We start from the raw sequence: 18,187 nt of genomic DNA, 5'->3' as shown, positions 1-18,187 counted from the left end.
TGTAGAATATTTCTCTCCGTCGACGTTCTTTTAGTTATGTATTTATGTTTTCATTTTTATTTTTTGGTTGTTGGCTGAAGAATGATTTTGAGCCCGAAACGTTGCAATGTTTGGTATATTGTTCATTTTTTGAAGCTTAAAATTCATTTTTGTATTTGATTATTTACAATATCCTTTCTTAAAAAAATATAGCCTTGTGGAGAACATTGTGCCATTTGAGTCAATAAAAAAAATTGTACGGCGCACAACTCTACTGAAAGATTTGAAAATTAGAAAAATATTTTTTACAGATAGATAAACAGGTAACTTGATTTCCTTTTATAATTTAAAGTCAGTTTGAAATTTCGTTGAGTCAAACAGATATCATAAAATATGTACCGACGACACTAACACCCAAAATCAACTAATTTTGACACTGTAAAAAGTTGTCAGTTTGTGTCATCCATTTATGACATCAAGTATTATTATTACTTCCGTTTAGCGGTGATCAGTGTTGTTATGTAGTAGTAGATATGTTCGTATTGCGTGTATGTTTGTGTGTGCGTGTGTGTGTGTGTTAGTGTGTGTGTGTTGTGTGTGGTGTATACATGTGTGTGTGTGTGTGTGTTGGCATTTTTCAGCAAATCGTGGCATTCGTAGTGATATTATTCACTTGATCACATGAAGGTATTCGGATTAACACAAATTTTAAACAAGTTTCACCGATTAACAACGTCAACTAATGTTACTGCTGATATTACGGTCGTTTTTATGCCATCGATGTGATAATTATTGCCCTGGGAAATATTTAGTTAAACGTTGTCGGCAAACTTGTATCTGTCTAGCTTCTAGCCCGAACAAACGATATTTTTCGTGTCTGCTTCAGATTTTCATTTGACCTCACATAAGTTAGGTAAAGGGGAGACATTCTGAAAGCTCCTACATCCCAGTATTCTTTCAATTTGTATTTTCACCGTTGATCTTTTGTCAGGCGTTTATTTATTCAATTTGTCATCATATAGATTTGTGAGGATTATTTTTTCTAATAGGGTTAGTCATAAGTCTTAGTAAAGGTGCTAGGGGGGAGACATTCCGAAAGCTCCTACATCCCCAGTATTCTAACAATTTCTATTTTCACCGTAGATCTTTTGTCAGGAGTTTATTTATTCAATTATTATTGAGGGAATAATATTTAAGTTGTTTCCCTTTGTAGGAGCTTTCGGAAGGCCACCCAAGTCAAGCGTGGTATAGACTTGTGACTTATTGTTATTTATATCTACTGACTGATAAACTAAAATCATGCCTAATAAAGCATAGCAGCGACGACAAGCACATCAATTAAAGTGTGCATCTAATCGTAATCAAGCTAATCAAGAAAATGATTCAGGCAATATCGAATGAAAATAGTTCTTTCCCCGCGAAATTGCGGGCTTTTTACTAGTAACTTAAATTGCTATAGTCTCGTTAATGTAACGGAAATACTCTCAAACTATCACAATGATCTTAAAACAGGCCCATAAATGTGTTTGGTTATGAAAATATTTACACCCCGGTAAACCGATAAACAATAATGTCAAGAAATAAATGCCAATGATAAAATGGGATAGAAGCTACAATGTGAATGATAAAGACGGATTATTTTTCATTAGTCTGCAGTGTCTCATTCATCACTTTTGTTGACCAAGGGGAAACCCAAAACGTTAAAAATGTGTTAATGTAAATTGAATTGAAGTTTCTTTTCCACTTTATTATAATCATTTATTGCATTAGTTCGAGCTTCAAGCAACAAAATTCGATTAAATGTAAACAAGAGTCTATTGAATCAACTTTTATTGAATCAGTCGTAGACGAAATCAACACAGAAGCTCGTCTCTCATCCGTTCACAAACACAATTCTTACGTAACGACGTCTTCAAGTTTAGCCAGAGCACTAAAAAGAATCAAAGAAAGGAATATAAAATTAAAAGATAATGATTAGAATGTGAACAAAAATTAATCAAAGACAAATTGATAAAATCTGATGGAGAGAAAGACAAAGGGAGCAAATGTGACTCATATATTATGATAAGGGAATAACACAAAACAAACGAAGTTTCGGCCTTTGGCCTTTTTCAAGTAAACACGATATATATATATATATATATATATATATATATATATATATATATATATATATATATATATATATATACTAGTAAAAAGCCCGCAATTTCGCGGGGAAAGAACTATTTTCATTCGATACTGTACTCACCATCATTTAATGAGGGCAGATTGGTAAACAACGTTGTCTGTGTAATTTGGTATATCTTCGGTTGATTTTTCTGTGTGGCCCAACATGAAGTGTAAGCCACTATAGCCTCTGACCCGTGACACAGCAACATACAGTTGTCCGTGTGTGAATACCGGTTGTGGTAAGAAAATCCCCACCTTGCTTAATGTCTGCCCCTGAGACTTGTTAATTGTCATTGCATATGGCAATTTTACCGGAAACTGTCTTCTATTTATAATAAATGGTAAGCCTGAATCAGTTGTTGTCGTCAGATTGATTCTAGGGATAAACATTATGTCGCCAGCTCTACTACCGGTAATTATCTTGGCTTCTAATACTTTTGAACCTAATTTAATTATCAACAAACGGGTGCCATTTAGGAGGCCTGATTTAGGATTTAAATTTCTAAGCAGCATGACTGACGTGTTGGCTTTCAAATGTAATGCATGTGGAGGAAGTCCGGGAGGTGTAAGTTGTTAAAGAATTCAATCGGGTATAAGTTGATGTCAGAGTCACTTTGAATGGAATCAGCACTGCGGTAAATTTGTTCAGTTGATGAGGTCAACCTGGACAGAACGGCTGCATTTATTTTGTCAACATTTTCATGGGTTGTAGTCAAAATTGCTCTCTCTGATAGATAACGTTCATCCGCAAAGTTCAGATTCAAATCATTGTATACAGCATTTATCAAGCATTCTGGGTCATTTTCAGGAAGGCATAGCGCTGTAGGTAATTTAACAGAATACTTTCCTATTTCGCTGAAAACCGGTTCTGTACCATTTCCGATCCGGAGAAGCCAATTTGCAAAACAGTTATTGTCATCAGTAACCCTCATGTTCTTGTTCATGTGAAAAATGGTGACAAAATTCCAAATAATTGACTTGTTAAGTCTGACACTTAATATATCGGCTTCACTTCCTTTGTTAACAACAGGTAGAATTTGCCGAAAATCCCATCCAAGTACAACCACTTTGCCCCCAAAAGGTTTACCACTGCCTGTTACGTCACAAAATGTCCTGCTCACACATTCAAACACACGCCTGTCCATCATAGGTGCTTCATCCCAAATTATGAGAGAACTACTCTTCAGTAACTTAGCTGTGTCTGATTGGCGACTGATGCTACAGGTGCTGTTATCCGTTATTGGAATTGGAATTTTGAACGTTGAATGTGCTGTTCTACCACCGTGCTGACAAAAGATCAAAGGTGAAAATACAAATTTAAAGAATACTGGGGATGTAGGAGCTTTCGGAATGTCTCCCCTTTACTTAACTTATGGAAAAACAAACACCCTAGCACCTTTAATAACACTTATGACTAACCTCTCGAGCTAACCCTAATAGAAAAAAAAAACAGCTCTCGGACTGCTTTGCACTACCTTTCAATACTTAACAAATCACAATGGCGGCCGAAAATCAAAACAATGGTCAAATTAGGAAATTTTAAACTGTCACAAATCTATCAAGGTTTGTTCTAGAGTTTTTAAAATACTTCTATATGACAAACTGAATAAATAAATGCCTGACAAAATATCAACGGTGAAAATACAAATTTAAAGAATAATGGGGATGTAGGAGCTTTCGGAATGTCTCCCCTTTACTTAACTTATGGAAAAACAAACACCCTAGCACCTTTAATAACACTTATGACTAACCTCTCGAGCTAACCCTAATAGTAAAAAAAGAATCAAAATGGCGACTGAAATACCTTCATGTGATCAAGTGAATTATATCACGATGAATGCCACGATTTGCTGAAAAATGCCAACACACACACACATGTATACACCACACACAACACACACACAAACATATACACACACAAACATATCATAACAAAACTGATCACCGCTAAATCAACAACACAACGGAACTAATAATAATACTTGATGTCATAAATAGATGACGCAAATTGACAACTTTTTACAGTGTCAAAATTAGTTGATTTTGGGAGCCAAGTGTCGTCGGTACATATTTTATGATATTATCTGTTTGACTCAACGAACTTTCAAACTGACTTTAAATTATAAAAGGAAATCAAGTTATCTGTTTATCTATCTGTAAATAATACATTTCTAATTTTCAAATCTTTCAGTAGAGTTGTGCGCCGTATCAATTTTTTATTGACTCAAATAAGCACAATGTTCTCCACACTGCTATATTTTTTAAAGAAAGGATATACATATATATATAATATATATATATATATATATATATATATATATATATATATATATAATATATAATATATATATATTATATATATATTAGCAATGACTATCCCGCACAAATCTTTGGGCCTCTTTTTCGCTCACGAAGTGCCTAAATTCGGGACAAAATATGGGACGAAGCCGTTTCGTATATGCTATTTTAAAAAAATTAATTACGACGCTGTTTATCGGTGAATATGACTGAAAGTTGGCACACAGTTAGAAAAAAGGTAATTTTGGATTATGTCAAGCGACAAAACTCGTGCGATTACCAAAAAACCGTCAAAATAGATTTTTACTCTTTGGAGTAAAATATTTCTAAAACTACCGGGCGTGTAGGTTTTGTCGCTGACAAGGTAATACATGAACATTTCTTTTTTTTGGTTGTAAAATTTCATATGAACATGACGAGTACTTTTCCCGTATTTTACAAAACACCATCCAAATTTGCTCTTCATTCGTAAAAGACAAAGCCATTTTGCCCCCTACAGCCCGAATCACAAGTTCAAAACGATTTGGCACCAAACTGACGGCTGAGCGCGTCGTGGCAAAGCGCTTTCTGATTGGTTGACCTCGTTTTAAAGTTCAAAATGTCTGCGCGGTCTCACTGGCAGAGTGGTGTTTATCGTCAGCCATTGCGTTTCGGTTCAATAAACAGCTGATAATTTGACTGTTTAATTTACAAGAATTTAAGAAATTATAATGTTAAAAGTTTTCGATTGCAATATGATCTACAATCTCAGCATGGGTTTAATTATTGTGTTCCAAGTCACGTTCCATCAGTAACCTTTGTCCCCTTGTCCAATTTCTCTATTCCTTCTATATTTCTTTCGTTTATGTACACAATCTCTCCCCCACCCTCTTTCTCTCTTTCTCTCTCTCTCTCTCTCTCTCTCTCTCTCTCTCTCTCTCTCTCTCTCTCTCTCTGAGTGTGTGTGTGTGTGTGTGTGTGTGTGTGTGTTATACACTCATTTCTTAATATATTTATGTGTGTGTGTGTTATACTAATCTCTCTCTCTCTCTCTCTCTCTCTCTCTCTCTCTCTCTCTCTCTGTGTGTGTGTGTGTGTGTGTGTGTGTGTGTGTTATATACCATCCAGCTCTAATGTTTTCATCATTTTCTCTATCAAATTTGCCAAAAAATTGCCAAATTTCAATCTTTTAATCCACTTATTAAGCAAGATACAACCAAAGGTCGAAAAAAATGCCGAAAAAGCGTCCCATATTTTCGCGTTTTTTTCCTCTTTGCGGGTCATCCAAATAAATGACACATTTGAAACTGCATAACTTGTTTATTTATGAATGGAATTTCAAAATTCAAAAACATTTTTACTCAGTGGAGATAGGTCTTTGATTTCAGAGAAAAATTTCCTCAAATATAAAAAAAAAATTTTATATCATTCTATATATATATATATATATATATATATATATATATATATATATATATATATATATATATATATATATATATATATATATATATATATATATATATATAATATATAATAATATATAATAATAATAATATAATAATAAATAATTAATAATAATAAATAATAATAATAATAATAATAATAATAATATAATAATAATAATAATATAATAATAATAATAATAATAATAATAATAATAATAATAATAATAATAATAATAATAATAATAAATAATAATAATAATATAATAATAAATAATATATAATAATATATAATAATAATAATAATAATAATAATAATAATAATAATAATAATAATAATAAATAATAATAATAATAATAATAATAATAATAATATAATAATAATAATAATAATACTCACGCTTCACACAGAGGTTTGGACACAACCTTCGTCAAGTGAAGGAAATCTTTCAATATAACCGTGGTGGTCTTAAGGAGTACTTGCTCACAGGCACTGACTGACATGTCGGAGTGGAGAAGGGGAATCACCTTATTGACGGCATCTTTGAAGTTATCTGGAAATGGAGGTAGGACAAATATTGACGCTGTGAGAATAGACGGTGCTTTCAACTAAAAATGACGTCGAAATGAAAGTACTCGTGTCAGGCCATAGTCATCGTTAACTTATAGCCTGACACTGACAACAAAATGAGTCAAAAGACAAGTCTTTGGCCGCAAAAGAAAAACAATTTGTTATTGTATTCAGTAGTTCAACCAGTGGAATCACTTGTTTCCGGAGCTCTACTAACGACAACTCACAAGACGCTGCACAAACGTAACAAATGACGCGCGTCAAACTGTAAGTCATAGAGCCCATAGCCTTCGTTAACTTTGGTGTGTGTGAATGGAATGTGTGAATAGAATGTGTGAATGGAACGTTAGCTATAGATAGTATGCGATTGGCTAAGAAGCTCATAACATTGCCATCCGGAAGTATAAGGAACCAACACATAAAACTATGTGTAACCTTAAACGTTTATAGTCTGGTTAATACAGTTTAGTGAGAATTACTCATAAACGCGGATGGCAAAAAACAATAACAAAGGCCTGTGTGACGTCATCTTCGATCTATCTATACTCAAGGAACCAAATCATTCTATTGATGTTTTAAGCACGCAGATAAACAGAATCTGATATCACACGCCAGCCCGATATAACATACCAACACACAAAACAATGTGTAACCTTAAACGTTTATAGTCTGATTTATACAACATCGTGAGAACTACTCATAAAAAATAGCTGGCTAAGGGCTAACCCACACCTGAGACTGACTCCGACGACCCGGCACTGCCGTCCTCTGCCGTCTACCGGATAAAGACGTCGTGTCGGACAAAATACAAAGAATAAAGAGAAGAACCGCTAGACCCACCCATACCAAGCACCCGGCGTCCTCTGCTGTTTTTTTTTTCGAGCTTGGTATGGGTAGGTCTAGTGGCTCTTCATTTTATTCTTAGTATCTTTTCCATGCCCGACGTCTTTATCCGGAAGACGGCAGAGGACGGCAGTACCGGGTCGTCGGAGTCAGTCTCCGGTGTTCGTTATCCTTAATAACGATAACAAATGGCTGGATGACGTCAAATTCGTAATTTAGTAAGAACTACTCATAAAAATGGCGAACAACGATAACACAGAGCTGAGTGACGTCAATTTCGTTCTGGATAATAGGCTTTTTCTTAGAATAAATAATACGCTTCAACAGTCGTAACGTCACTTCCCTCGTAATGATGCATGGTAACTTAGTAACTGGCTCTAAACTATCGGAACAATGGCGGACGCCCTTATAAAATATTTCTCCGACGAGCATAAAAGCGTATCCAGAGGGAAAAAAAACATAAATCTGATCATGTTTTGACTTTTACACATTCTGATCACAAGACATATGAAAAGTTCTAGCTAGCATGAAGAATAAAAGTATTGATTTTCTTTGTTTAGAACCACGATGGCCGCCGTTGCTGGGCGACGTGACATCAGACTATTGAATCCAATTGCCATATCTTATAAACCAGGTAATTGTCGTTATATGGAAAGACATGTTTAAATATTTGGCCAGAAAACTCGTCCTTCAAATATCGACGGGTTTGAATGACCCTCATAAAATAGAACTTCCTTGAAGTCCTCGCGAAGTCCCAGGTTTTAGGGTTTTGCCAAGACGAGGGTCAATTAAATCGATTTATATTTGAAGGACGAGTTTTCTGACCAAATATTTTAATACGTATCTTTCCAGAGTAGGGCAGCTAACTGATTAAAGGCTTCATATCTTGTCCTACATGTTAAGTGCCGCTGCTAGCTTTGAAATCCTTGTAAAGTGCTTTGAGCACAGTTAATGGATTTTGGAATATATAAAAGCTCGTGTTAAAAAATATGGGGTATGGTAACTTATGCTTCTGTATATGTGCGGCTATGTGGTCTTATGATATGACACTCGAGTTTGGATTGGAAGGTTCTAGACTCGCTCGGCGCATAGTTGAGTCCTTGGAAAATGCACTTTACTCAAATTCTATCACCGTACTCATGTGTAAAACGAGTACCTGGCAGTCAACAGCGTTGTCTCTATTGGAAAAAAAAATGTAATATCGCCTAATAGGCGTAATGTCTCTTCCTATATGATAAATGTTGTTGTTGGTCAGGGACCCCCCGAATAGCGCATTGAGCACGTTTAGTGGATATTGCCCTATATAAAAGATCCACTTCTTCTTTAAACTCACCATTGGATGCGACATTGTTGAACGCTTTCTTTGCCTTGTTCCAAGTGTCTTTGAAGAAATCACTGACTTTGTCTGCAAACCTTGAGAGCTGAAATCCTATTTGCATAAAGACCAGTCCAAGGAACCTCTTCCGTGGGTGGGAAACTTCCATACTTTGTGCTTCAACAAGCAATTTTGTCATCTTCTTCAAAACGCGGACTTTGCGTAGACCATCATCGACATCGAGGATTTCAAAATCGGAGTCCACGTTTTCGACGCTAAGAATCTCTTTCATGACATCTTCTTCTGCTGGGGAGAAAAGTTTATTTTCCAAGGCCGGTAGACTGTAGACAGCTGTGAGGCCTAAAGCCAGCATCAACATCAAAGAAGAGGAGAACTTCATGGTTGCTTTTGTTGTCGTTGTTGTTCTGTTTTTTTTTTGGGTGTTTGGTAAGAGCTGTTGTGTGAAAAACAAAATGATGAAAGTGAAAGAAGCGATAAAAGTTGGTACGATGCTGGCATTGTTCTTGTTGTTGTTGTCGTTGTTGTTGTTGATGATGATGATGATGATGATGATGATGATGCTGATGATGATGATGATGAAGATGATGATAATGGTGATGATGATGATGATGATGATGATGATGATGATGATGATATGAGGAGGAGGAGGAGTGGAGGAGGAAGAGGAGGAGGAGGAAGAGGAGGAGGAGGAGGAGGAGGAGGAGGAGGAGGAAGAGGAGGAGGAAAAGGAAAAGGAGGAGAAAGAGGAGTGGAGGAGGAGGAGGAGGAGGAGGAGGAGGAGGAGGAGGAAGAGGAGGTAGATAGGAGAAAGGGAAATAGAAAAGGACAAATCGATAGATGTAAAAGTTTACAAGTCTAATCTTGGACCAGGCGCATCACTCGCCATTCAAAGCCCAGAACTGTTTTGGTCCTGCATTGTGTTGCACGAAACGAAATTACTTTTCGTTCTTCACTAAAAGTCAAAGTAATAAACAAAAAGAAATACAACATCTTCAAAAAAAAAAAAAAAGAAAAAAAAAGAAGAAGAACAAAATACCAAACTCGGAACGTTTCGAGATCAAAACCCTTCTTCAGCCAACAAGAAGTAAAAACAATGAAAACAAATACGTTACTAAAAACCAGCTCGACAGAACAATATTCGGCACGTCCTTGGTTTTTAAATTTACATTCCAATATTATTTTTTTAAAAAGACGTACTGAAGAAAACCAATTTTTTGACGTCACAGTTTCACATTCAAGTTTGGAACCGGAAGAGTAGAAAATGTGACTTCATGAAATCTTTGCCCTTTTGAAGGATTCATGAATGTCATTGAAAGGCTTCAAAGGTCGTGACGTCACTTCTCTCATAATGACGTATAGTAACTTAGCAACTGGTTCTAAACTATCGGAATAATGGCGGACGCCCTTATGAAATACTTCTCCGACTAGCATAAAAGTGTATCCAGAGGAGAAAAACATTATAAATTTGATCATGTTTTGACTTTTATACATTCTGATCACATGACATGTCAAAAAGATCTAGCCAGCATGAAGAATAAAAAGTACCGATTTTCTTTGTTAAGCTGCTCGTTGCTGGGCGGATGTGACGTCAGTCTATTGTGTCCTATTCAACCGGACTACAATTAACCAGTAGATTTTTGACCAATCAAAACGTAGAATTTGTGACACACCCTCAAGCCCACCCGGGCAAATACTGATGCGATGCGGTTGACCACAAAGCTCACAACATTTCACCAGCCGGATGTAACGTACCAACACACAAAACTGTGTGTAACCCAAAACGTTTATTTAGTGAGAACCACCCGTTAAAATGGCTGATAAGAACAATAATAAAGAACTGAGTGACGTCAATTTCGATCTTTCTATAACAGGCTGTTTACTAACATTACAATGAAGGATGTTGACATAAATCTGTCTTTAAATCGTTTTTAGACCGCTTGTTATGTGATTAGTACTCACTATATGCACCCAATCAGTCTATTAACGTAAAAGATTACTCATGGTAAGATTGATCATGAGCATAGAATTAGTGAGTATTTTACTTAAACATCCATCCATGGCAATAGATGCTGTGCGCTTGGCTAAAATACTCACAACATTGCCATTCGGAATTATAACAGCTCAACACACAAAACTATGTGTAACCTTAAACGCTAATAGTCTGGTTAATACAGTTAAGTGATAATTACTCATAAACGCGTACTGCAAAAAAAAAATAAAAACCCCAAAAAAAAAAACAACAAAAAAAAAAGAAAAAAAAAAAAGAAAGAAAACAAAAAAGACAAAGAACAAAAAACAATAACAAAGACCCGAATGACGTCAACTTCATTCTGTCTATAGCAATACTTCAAATCGAATGCTATAATTTAGATCTTTAACTCAATCAACCCTAGAGATCTTTGCTACTTTTCAAAATAGGAAAAAATGTATATTAAAAATTAGAATATGCATAGATGGTCTTATTCAACTACCATTAACATCGTTAACTTATACGATAGCTAACAGTCCTAGTGTCAGGCTAAGTTTACGATGGCTTCAGACTAACTCACCTTCTTTTTCCAGAAGAATGACTTGAAAGTCCCAGGATCCACGGCTGTCGTTGAAGGGTGTTCTGTCTGGTGATGTCGTCCAGCCCTTCATATATAGATCCACCTGTTGAGAATTTGCGTCACAAGTATCATAATCTTAAAATAACTTAACGTGGGTAAGAAAATGATAACTCCAAATTGTCATTCTCACTACAGTTGCAGTATCAAAGAAATAAGGTCAAGTCATTGGCTACTGACTTCCTTGCTTCTTCTTAAGTCCTAATTTCAATTATTTTTAGGCCAGTCAAATTGTGGCGTAATTATCTAATTGTTCTGAAAAAGGTCACGGCCATAATCTGGGAAGACATCTATTTAAAAACTTGGCCAGATAAGTCGTTCTTCATATATAGGTCGATCTAAACGACCTTCAGCTTGGCCAAACTCTCAAACCTGGGACTAAGGAAGTCCTCACGAGGTCCCAGATTTCAGCGTTTTTGCCAAGATGAGTGTCACGAAAATCAATCGATATTTGAAGGACGAGTTTTTTTTTTTTTTTGATCAACTTTTTAAGTACGTGTCTTTCCCAGAACACGGCCGTGAACGGGTTAAAGTGTGTCCTGTGTCACGATACGCAACACGTGATTGGGAATCTAGAACATCATCTGCCAGAGTCTCGTTAAAATCTTTTTCGGTTTCATAAACATTGAAATGTCGCCATCGATGAGCTCCAAATCTTATGTGTGTCTTGTCTTTCTCTAATTCGACTACTCTGATATCTGGGTTTTTATTTTTGCTATAGGTCACTATATAATGTCCTGCAAAGAAAAAAATGGCAAATTCTTCCATCAGAAAATCAAAGAAGTGACAAACAAAACTAAATCAGGTGCTAAAAGTGGATGCATCAAAGACAAGCGTGGAAACACCATCATGGACAAAGACTGCATTCTAAACAGATGGTCAGAATATATTGAAGAACTTTTTTTTGATAATCGAGGAGAAATGCCTATGATAAAAGAACTGGAAGGGCCTTCTATAATGAAAGATGAAGTTAGGAACGTCATGGAAAGCATGAAAAATGGAAAAGCTGCAGGACCTGATGCCATAACAATTGAAGCCTTGACTGGCCTGGGTGAATGGGGGATTGAATTCATCACAAACCTTCTAAATCAAGTGTATGACACAGGAAAAATGCCAACTGATATGAAACGATCCATTTTTATAGCACTACCAAAAAAGCCAGGGGCAGTTGATTGTGAACAACATAGAACTATTGGCCTAATGAGCCACCTCACAAAAATTCTTTTGAAGATAATTTTACTAAGAATAAGAAATAAAATACGACCTGAAATTGGGGAGATGCAATTTGGTTTTGTTGAGGACAAGGGTACCAGAAATGGAATATTCACATTATCAATGCTGATGGAAAGATGTATTGAAGTAAATAAAGATCTGTATATGTGTTTCATCGACTATTCAAAAGCCTTTGATAAAGTACAACACGAAAAACTATTCAAAATTCTATCATCCTTGGACATTGATGGTAAAGATTTAAGAATATTACGGAATTTGTACTGGGAACAAGAAGCAGCAATGCGTGTTGACAACGAACTAAGCAGTTTTACACCTATTAGAAGAGGAGTTAGGCAGGGGTGTGTTTTGTCTCCAGATTTATTCAACCTCTATAGTGAAATGATATTAAGAGATATCGAACATAAGAAGGGGGTGTGTATTGGAGGAAAGAATGTAACAAATCTGAGGTATGCAGATGATACGGTTCTACTGGCAGAATCTGAACATGAACTACAAGAATTACTGGATGTTGTAGTCAGGAGTAGTGAAAATATGGGACTGGAACTGAATATATCTAAAACAGAATGTATGACGGTATCTAAAAATAATAACCCACCAGCCTGTGTAATAACAAGCAGAGGACAAACAATACAACAAGTTGAATGTTTCAAATATTTAGGCTTCAATGTAACATCCAATGGAAAATCAGATTGTGAAATAAAGAAAAGAATAGGTATGGCGAAGAATGCATTCAACCAGCTGCATACAATTATGAAAAACAGGAATATTAGCATGAAAACAAAAATCAAAGTCCTGGATTGCTATGTACTGTCTGTGCTGCTATATGGTTGTGAGAGCTGGACCATAAACAAGACCATGGTTAAAAGACTGGAGGCAGTGGAAATGTGGTTTTACAGAAGAATGATGAGGGTGTCATGGATGGAAAGGAAAAGAAATGAAGAAATTTTAGAAATGGCAAACAGAAAAAGATCACTGATAACAAAAATCATCAAACGCCAAATGGAATTTTTAGGACACATTATCCGCCACCCTGGTTTGGAAATACTCGCCTTGACTGGAAAGATGAATGGAAAAAGAATAAGAGGAAGACAAAGAATAACGTATTTGAAAGGGATAAGAACTTGGACAGATGAAGCTGAGAAAGGTGGCGCTGCTTTAATAGAATTGGCAAGAGATAGATCAGCTTGGCGGAAGATGACCTCCGACGTCTGCTTCAGATATGGAACTACATGAGATGAGATAGGTGCATTATGTTCATGGTTACACAAAGTTTTGGATGTTGGTCCGTTATACTTCCGGATGGCAATGTTGTGAGCTGATAAGCCAAGCGCATACTATCTATAGATAGAATGAAGTTGACGTCACTCATGTCTTTGTTATTTCTTTTTGCCATCCTCGTTTATGAGTAATTCACACTAAACTGTATTAACCAGACTATAGATAGTATGCGCTTGGCTAAGAAGCTCATGACATTGCCATCCGGAAGTATAACGGACCAACACACAAAACGGTGTGTAAAGATGAACGTTTATAGTCTGGTTAATACAGTTTAGTGAGAATTACTCATAAACGTGGATGGCAAAAAACAATAACAAAGGCCTGAGTGACGTCATCTTCGAACTATCTATAAACGGTTAAACATTGTTTTGTGTGTTTGTACCCTTATCAGCCATTTTCAGAATTACCCCAAAACTTCACACCAACCCAACACAAAAATATATTTTCCCCACTCAAACAGAAAGCAACAAGTCCATTCTGTACATTATATTGTTCAGCAAAATGAACTCTACAACACTATGTCAAGTTTTATAGCTGTAACAAAAACATTTCTTTGAATTTGGTGATGTACAAAAGAAATCAGAATGATAAAATACTTGGTTGAACGAATTGACGATTTTACTATGGTTGGTAAGGAGAGGATTAAGGTCACACATTATCTTGTGTGCTTGTAAAAATTATCCGGCTGTTATGAGATGTTATGAGTTAAAAAAAAACACCAAAAGCAATGTATTAATAACGGACCAACACACAAAACAATGTGCAACCTTAAACGTTTATAGATAGAATAAAGCTGACATCACTAAGGTCTTTGTTATTGTTTTTTTGCCATCCAGATTTATGAGTAATTCTCAATAAACTGTATTAACCAGACTATAAACGATCATGGTTACACACAATTATATATATATATATATATATATATATATATATATATATATATATATATATATATATATTTCCGGATGGCAATGTTACGCGTTTCTTAGTCAAGCGCACATTATCTATTAATAACGCACAAATACACAAAACGATGTCTAAACTTTAATCTTTTTGTCTGATCAATACAAATTAGTGAGAACTACTCGTAAGAAAGGCTGGCTAAAAACAATAACAAAGAGCTGAATGACGTGAATTTTATATTATCGATAGGCCAATGTAACTCCTTATAAAGTAAAGATACATAATATGCATACAGCTTTTATGCTAAAAAACGAAGTAATAATAATAATAATAATAATAATAATAATAATAATAATAATAATAATAATAATAATAATAATATAATAATAATAATAATAATAATAATAATAATAATAATAATAATAATAATAATAATAATAATATAATAATAATAATAATAATAATAATAATAATAATAATATATATATATAATATATATATATATATATATATATATATATATATATATATATATATAATCTTCATTTCTATTTTCAGAATGTACTCTAAAGAAAGTAACTTACTACATCTTATATATATATATATATATATATATATATATATATATATATATATATATATATATATTATATATAAATATATATATGTATAGATATATATATATATATAATGTATATATATATATATATAATATATATATATATATATATATAATATATATATATAATCTTCATTTTTAATTGCAGAATGTGCTTTAAAGATAATAACTTACTACATCTAATTTAATTCAAAGGTGGTGAGAAATGTATCTCGATTCACAAATGGGAAAAACAAAAACAATTATTGAATCCCTTGATAAGACATCTTGTCTATCTAGGGCACTCCTCTAACCTCTAACCAGTAACCTGTAGTGCCACGGAAACTCACCTAGTTTAAAATTTGGCCAGATAACTCGTCCTTTGAATATCGATCGATTTAATTTACCCTCATCAAGGAAAAAAACAAAAGAAAAGTAAAAGACCCCCCCCCCCAAAAAAAAAAAAAAAAAAAAAAGAAAAACAACAAAAAACAAAACAAAACAAAACAAAAAAAAAAAGAACAAACAAAAACAATACAAAACAAACAAACAAAAATTAAATTTAAAAACCTCTCACACCTTGATCTTCCTTGAGGACTCAACACGAAGTATTCAGCCCAAAGATCGTAAACAGAACCAAAGTGAAAGGACTTTGTGGTTTTCTCTGTTGTTATAACAAATCATAAATAACAATGTGAAATTGAATGTAAGCTTCAATTTAATTACGAATACAGATAAAGTGGACGTTTCGGGTTTCCCCTTTATCAACAAACAGGATGAATGAATGATGTTTGTTGATAAGGGGAAACACGAAACTTCCATTTTATATGTTTTCGTAATTAAATTGAAGCTTACATTCAATTTCACATTGTTACATGTTATTTATTTCTTTGAGCTTCGAGCAGAAACATTTACATAACTAATCATAGCATCGCTGAGTGTTTTTGGTGGTTAGTTTGAATAATAGAGAGTAGAGTTATTGAATATTAATAAAACGAGAGAGATAGAGAGAGAGAGAGAGAGGGAGAGAGAGAGAGAGAGAGAGAGAGAGAGAGAGAGAGAGAGAGAGAGAGAGAGAGAGATAGGTAAAAAACGATTCAAAATTTAATTAATTTTTAAAAAAGTTAAAGACCATAATCGGGCAATCATATCAGAATGGAAGGAGTTTTATCTTCTTCACTACTGGCAATAAATGGGAAATAACTGCTTAATTATTAGTGTTTGTGTAGTAATGACAGAGAGTATGTATTATAATCTTGTCTGGCAGAGTGAGAGCCATTGTTTATTCTTATGTAACTTTCTTCCCGTGGCTTGTTGTTTTCTGCGATGGCGCTACTGATCAATATGTAATAAAATACCTCTATACAATTCTATAATAGGTTCTGTTCTTACAATTCTCTATCCGAATCAATGCTGGTCTCCGTCATCGCTGTCAGGGACAGATTTTTGGCTCCAGGCGGCTTGCTGGTTCCTTCAAGCGCGTGTCTTTATTAGGGGTGAAGGATGTGACCTATTAGGAAAGATAACGGGTACTGGATTATCTTCTTTTAATATATAAGGAGTTATGTCCCTTGTCACTTCAATGCTGATTACTTCAATTTTCTCTTGATAACAATCAATACATAGATATATAGCTTTACATAGCTCCTGTAGCCGTGAAAGAATATTTTCAGGACAGAATAATATTGCAATATCCTCTACGGCTATGATTTGTCTCCCCTTGCGCCTACTATCAATGTTCGAGAGGTTTCTAAGCCATTGATTACCCCCCCCCCCCTTCCATTTCCATCTACTGTCAAATTGTTAGATTTGGACGTGAGAACAATGTGTGTGTGGATGAAGCTCGATCGGTTTCGGGATCTTGTGAGTTTTCAATATCTTATTAGTCGAAGATTCACCGTTTTGCCACTTGGTTTCACGTCAGCTTTGAAGGAATTTTTGTTCAAAACTTGATCTTTTTTTATAGCGCAATATCCTCTAAATGTGCTCAAAGCGCTTTAGATGGGATCGCTAACCAACTGCAACGCTTAACTTGACACATGACCCCTGTTCCGCGATCTTTTTTTTTTTTTTTTTTTTTTTGGACAGAGACAACGCTGTTAATGGCCAAGTACTCATTTTACGACTGAGTACAATGAGAGAATGTGAGTAAATATTCTTTTCTAGGGACTAATTATGCTCCATCTAGAGCGGGACTTGAACCGAAGACCTTTGGTCCGAAGATGAGTGTCATACCACTAGACCACATTGCCACACTACAACTTTAAACATTAAAAAAAAATGCCCTTCTGCCACGTAAGACCATAAGACATCGTCGCCTCGGCATTCCACGAAGGAATATCGATAATCCATCAAACAAGATGTCTGAGGTCAACAGGAATCACCAAGGTTGTCCAAGTGAGCAAATCGGGGGTTTAATAATCTTTCCCGAGGAAAAAAAAAACGAAAGTGCCTGAAGCTGGGCTCGAGCCCAGGACCTTCCGGGTCACAGTGCACTTAGCCTTAGCCACTTGACCACTTCGCCCCCACTTAAAATTTCAATAAACTTGAGCTTTATATAGAGCAATATCCACTAAATGTGCTCAAAGCGCTTTAAAAGGGGTCCCTGGTCAACAGCAGCATTTAAAATGTAGGACGGGACATGCCACCTGTTAGGCGATATTACAATTTTTCGGACAACGCTGTTAACGGCCAGGTACTAATTTTACACCTGAGTACGGTGAGAAAAGTGAGTAAAGAGCCTTTTCCAAGGACTCAACTATGCGCCGAGCGCGAGGCTCGAACCCAGGACCTTCCAATCCGAAAGCGAGTGTCATACCACTAGACCGCGCACTTACCTTAACCATAATTCTCTCTGCACCAGCTTCTGTTCATTTGCTCCAGGAGTATCCTACGCCAACATCATTTCTTTCCCTCTCCACCATTTTTCGCCATGTTGTTTGTGGG

At 35.2% G+C, this 18,187-nt stretch overlaps 1 protein-coding gene across 2 annotated transcripts in view; it reads right to left on the bottom strand.

Annotated features, from left to right (window-relative positions):
• Positions 1-1,792: 1,792 nt before the first annotated feature.
• LOC144957406 (uncharacterized) overlaps positions 1,793-18,187 on the bottom strand; it is a 16,588-nt gene continuing 193 nt past the window's right edge. The window contains exons 1-6 of one of the 2 annotated variants that reach the window (XM_078888690.1): positions 18,079-18,187; positions 16,634-16,751; positions 11,173-11,275; positions 8,621-9,056; positions 6,300-6,427; positions 1,793-1,909 (exon numbers count right to left, since the gene is read on the bottom strand). The exon at positions 18,079-18,187 is cut by the window's right edge and continues 193 nt beyond it. In XM_078888690.1, the coding sequence (XP_078744816.1) occupies positions 1,898-1,909; positions 6,300-6,427; positions 8,621-9,002 (522 nt within the window). In that variant the 5' untranslated portion in view covers positions 9,003-9,056; positions 11,173-11,275; positions 16,634-16,751; positions 18,079-18,187 and the 3' untranslated portion in view covers positions 1,793-1,897. Of the gene's footprint in view, positions 1,910-6,273; positions 6,428-8,620; positions 9,057-11,172; positions 11,276-16,633; positions 16,752-18,078 lie in introns of both variants that reach the window. The other variant, XM_078888689.1, reaches the window with a different exon arrangement.

The sequence above is a fragment of the Berghia stephanieae genome, chromosome 11, assembly GCF_034508935.2.
Source record: "Berghia stephanieae isolate SIO BIC M18660-M18661 chromosome 11, UCSD_Bste_1.3, whole genome shotgun sequence".
Lineage (NCBI taxonomy): Eukaryota > Metazoa > Mollusca > Gastropoda > Nudibranchia > Aeolidiidae > Berghia > Berghia stephanieae.
Note: the sequence above shows the minus strand (reverse complement) of the source record. Positions and strands in the feature narration are given on the sequence as shown.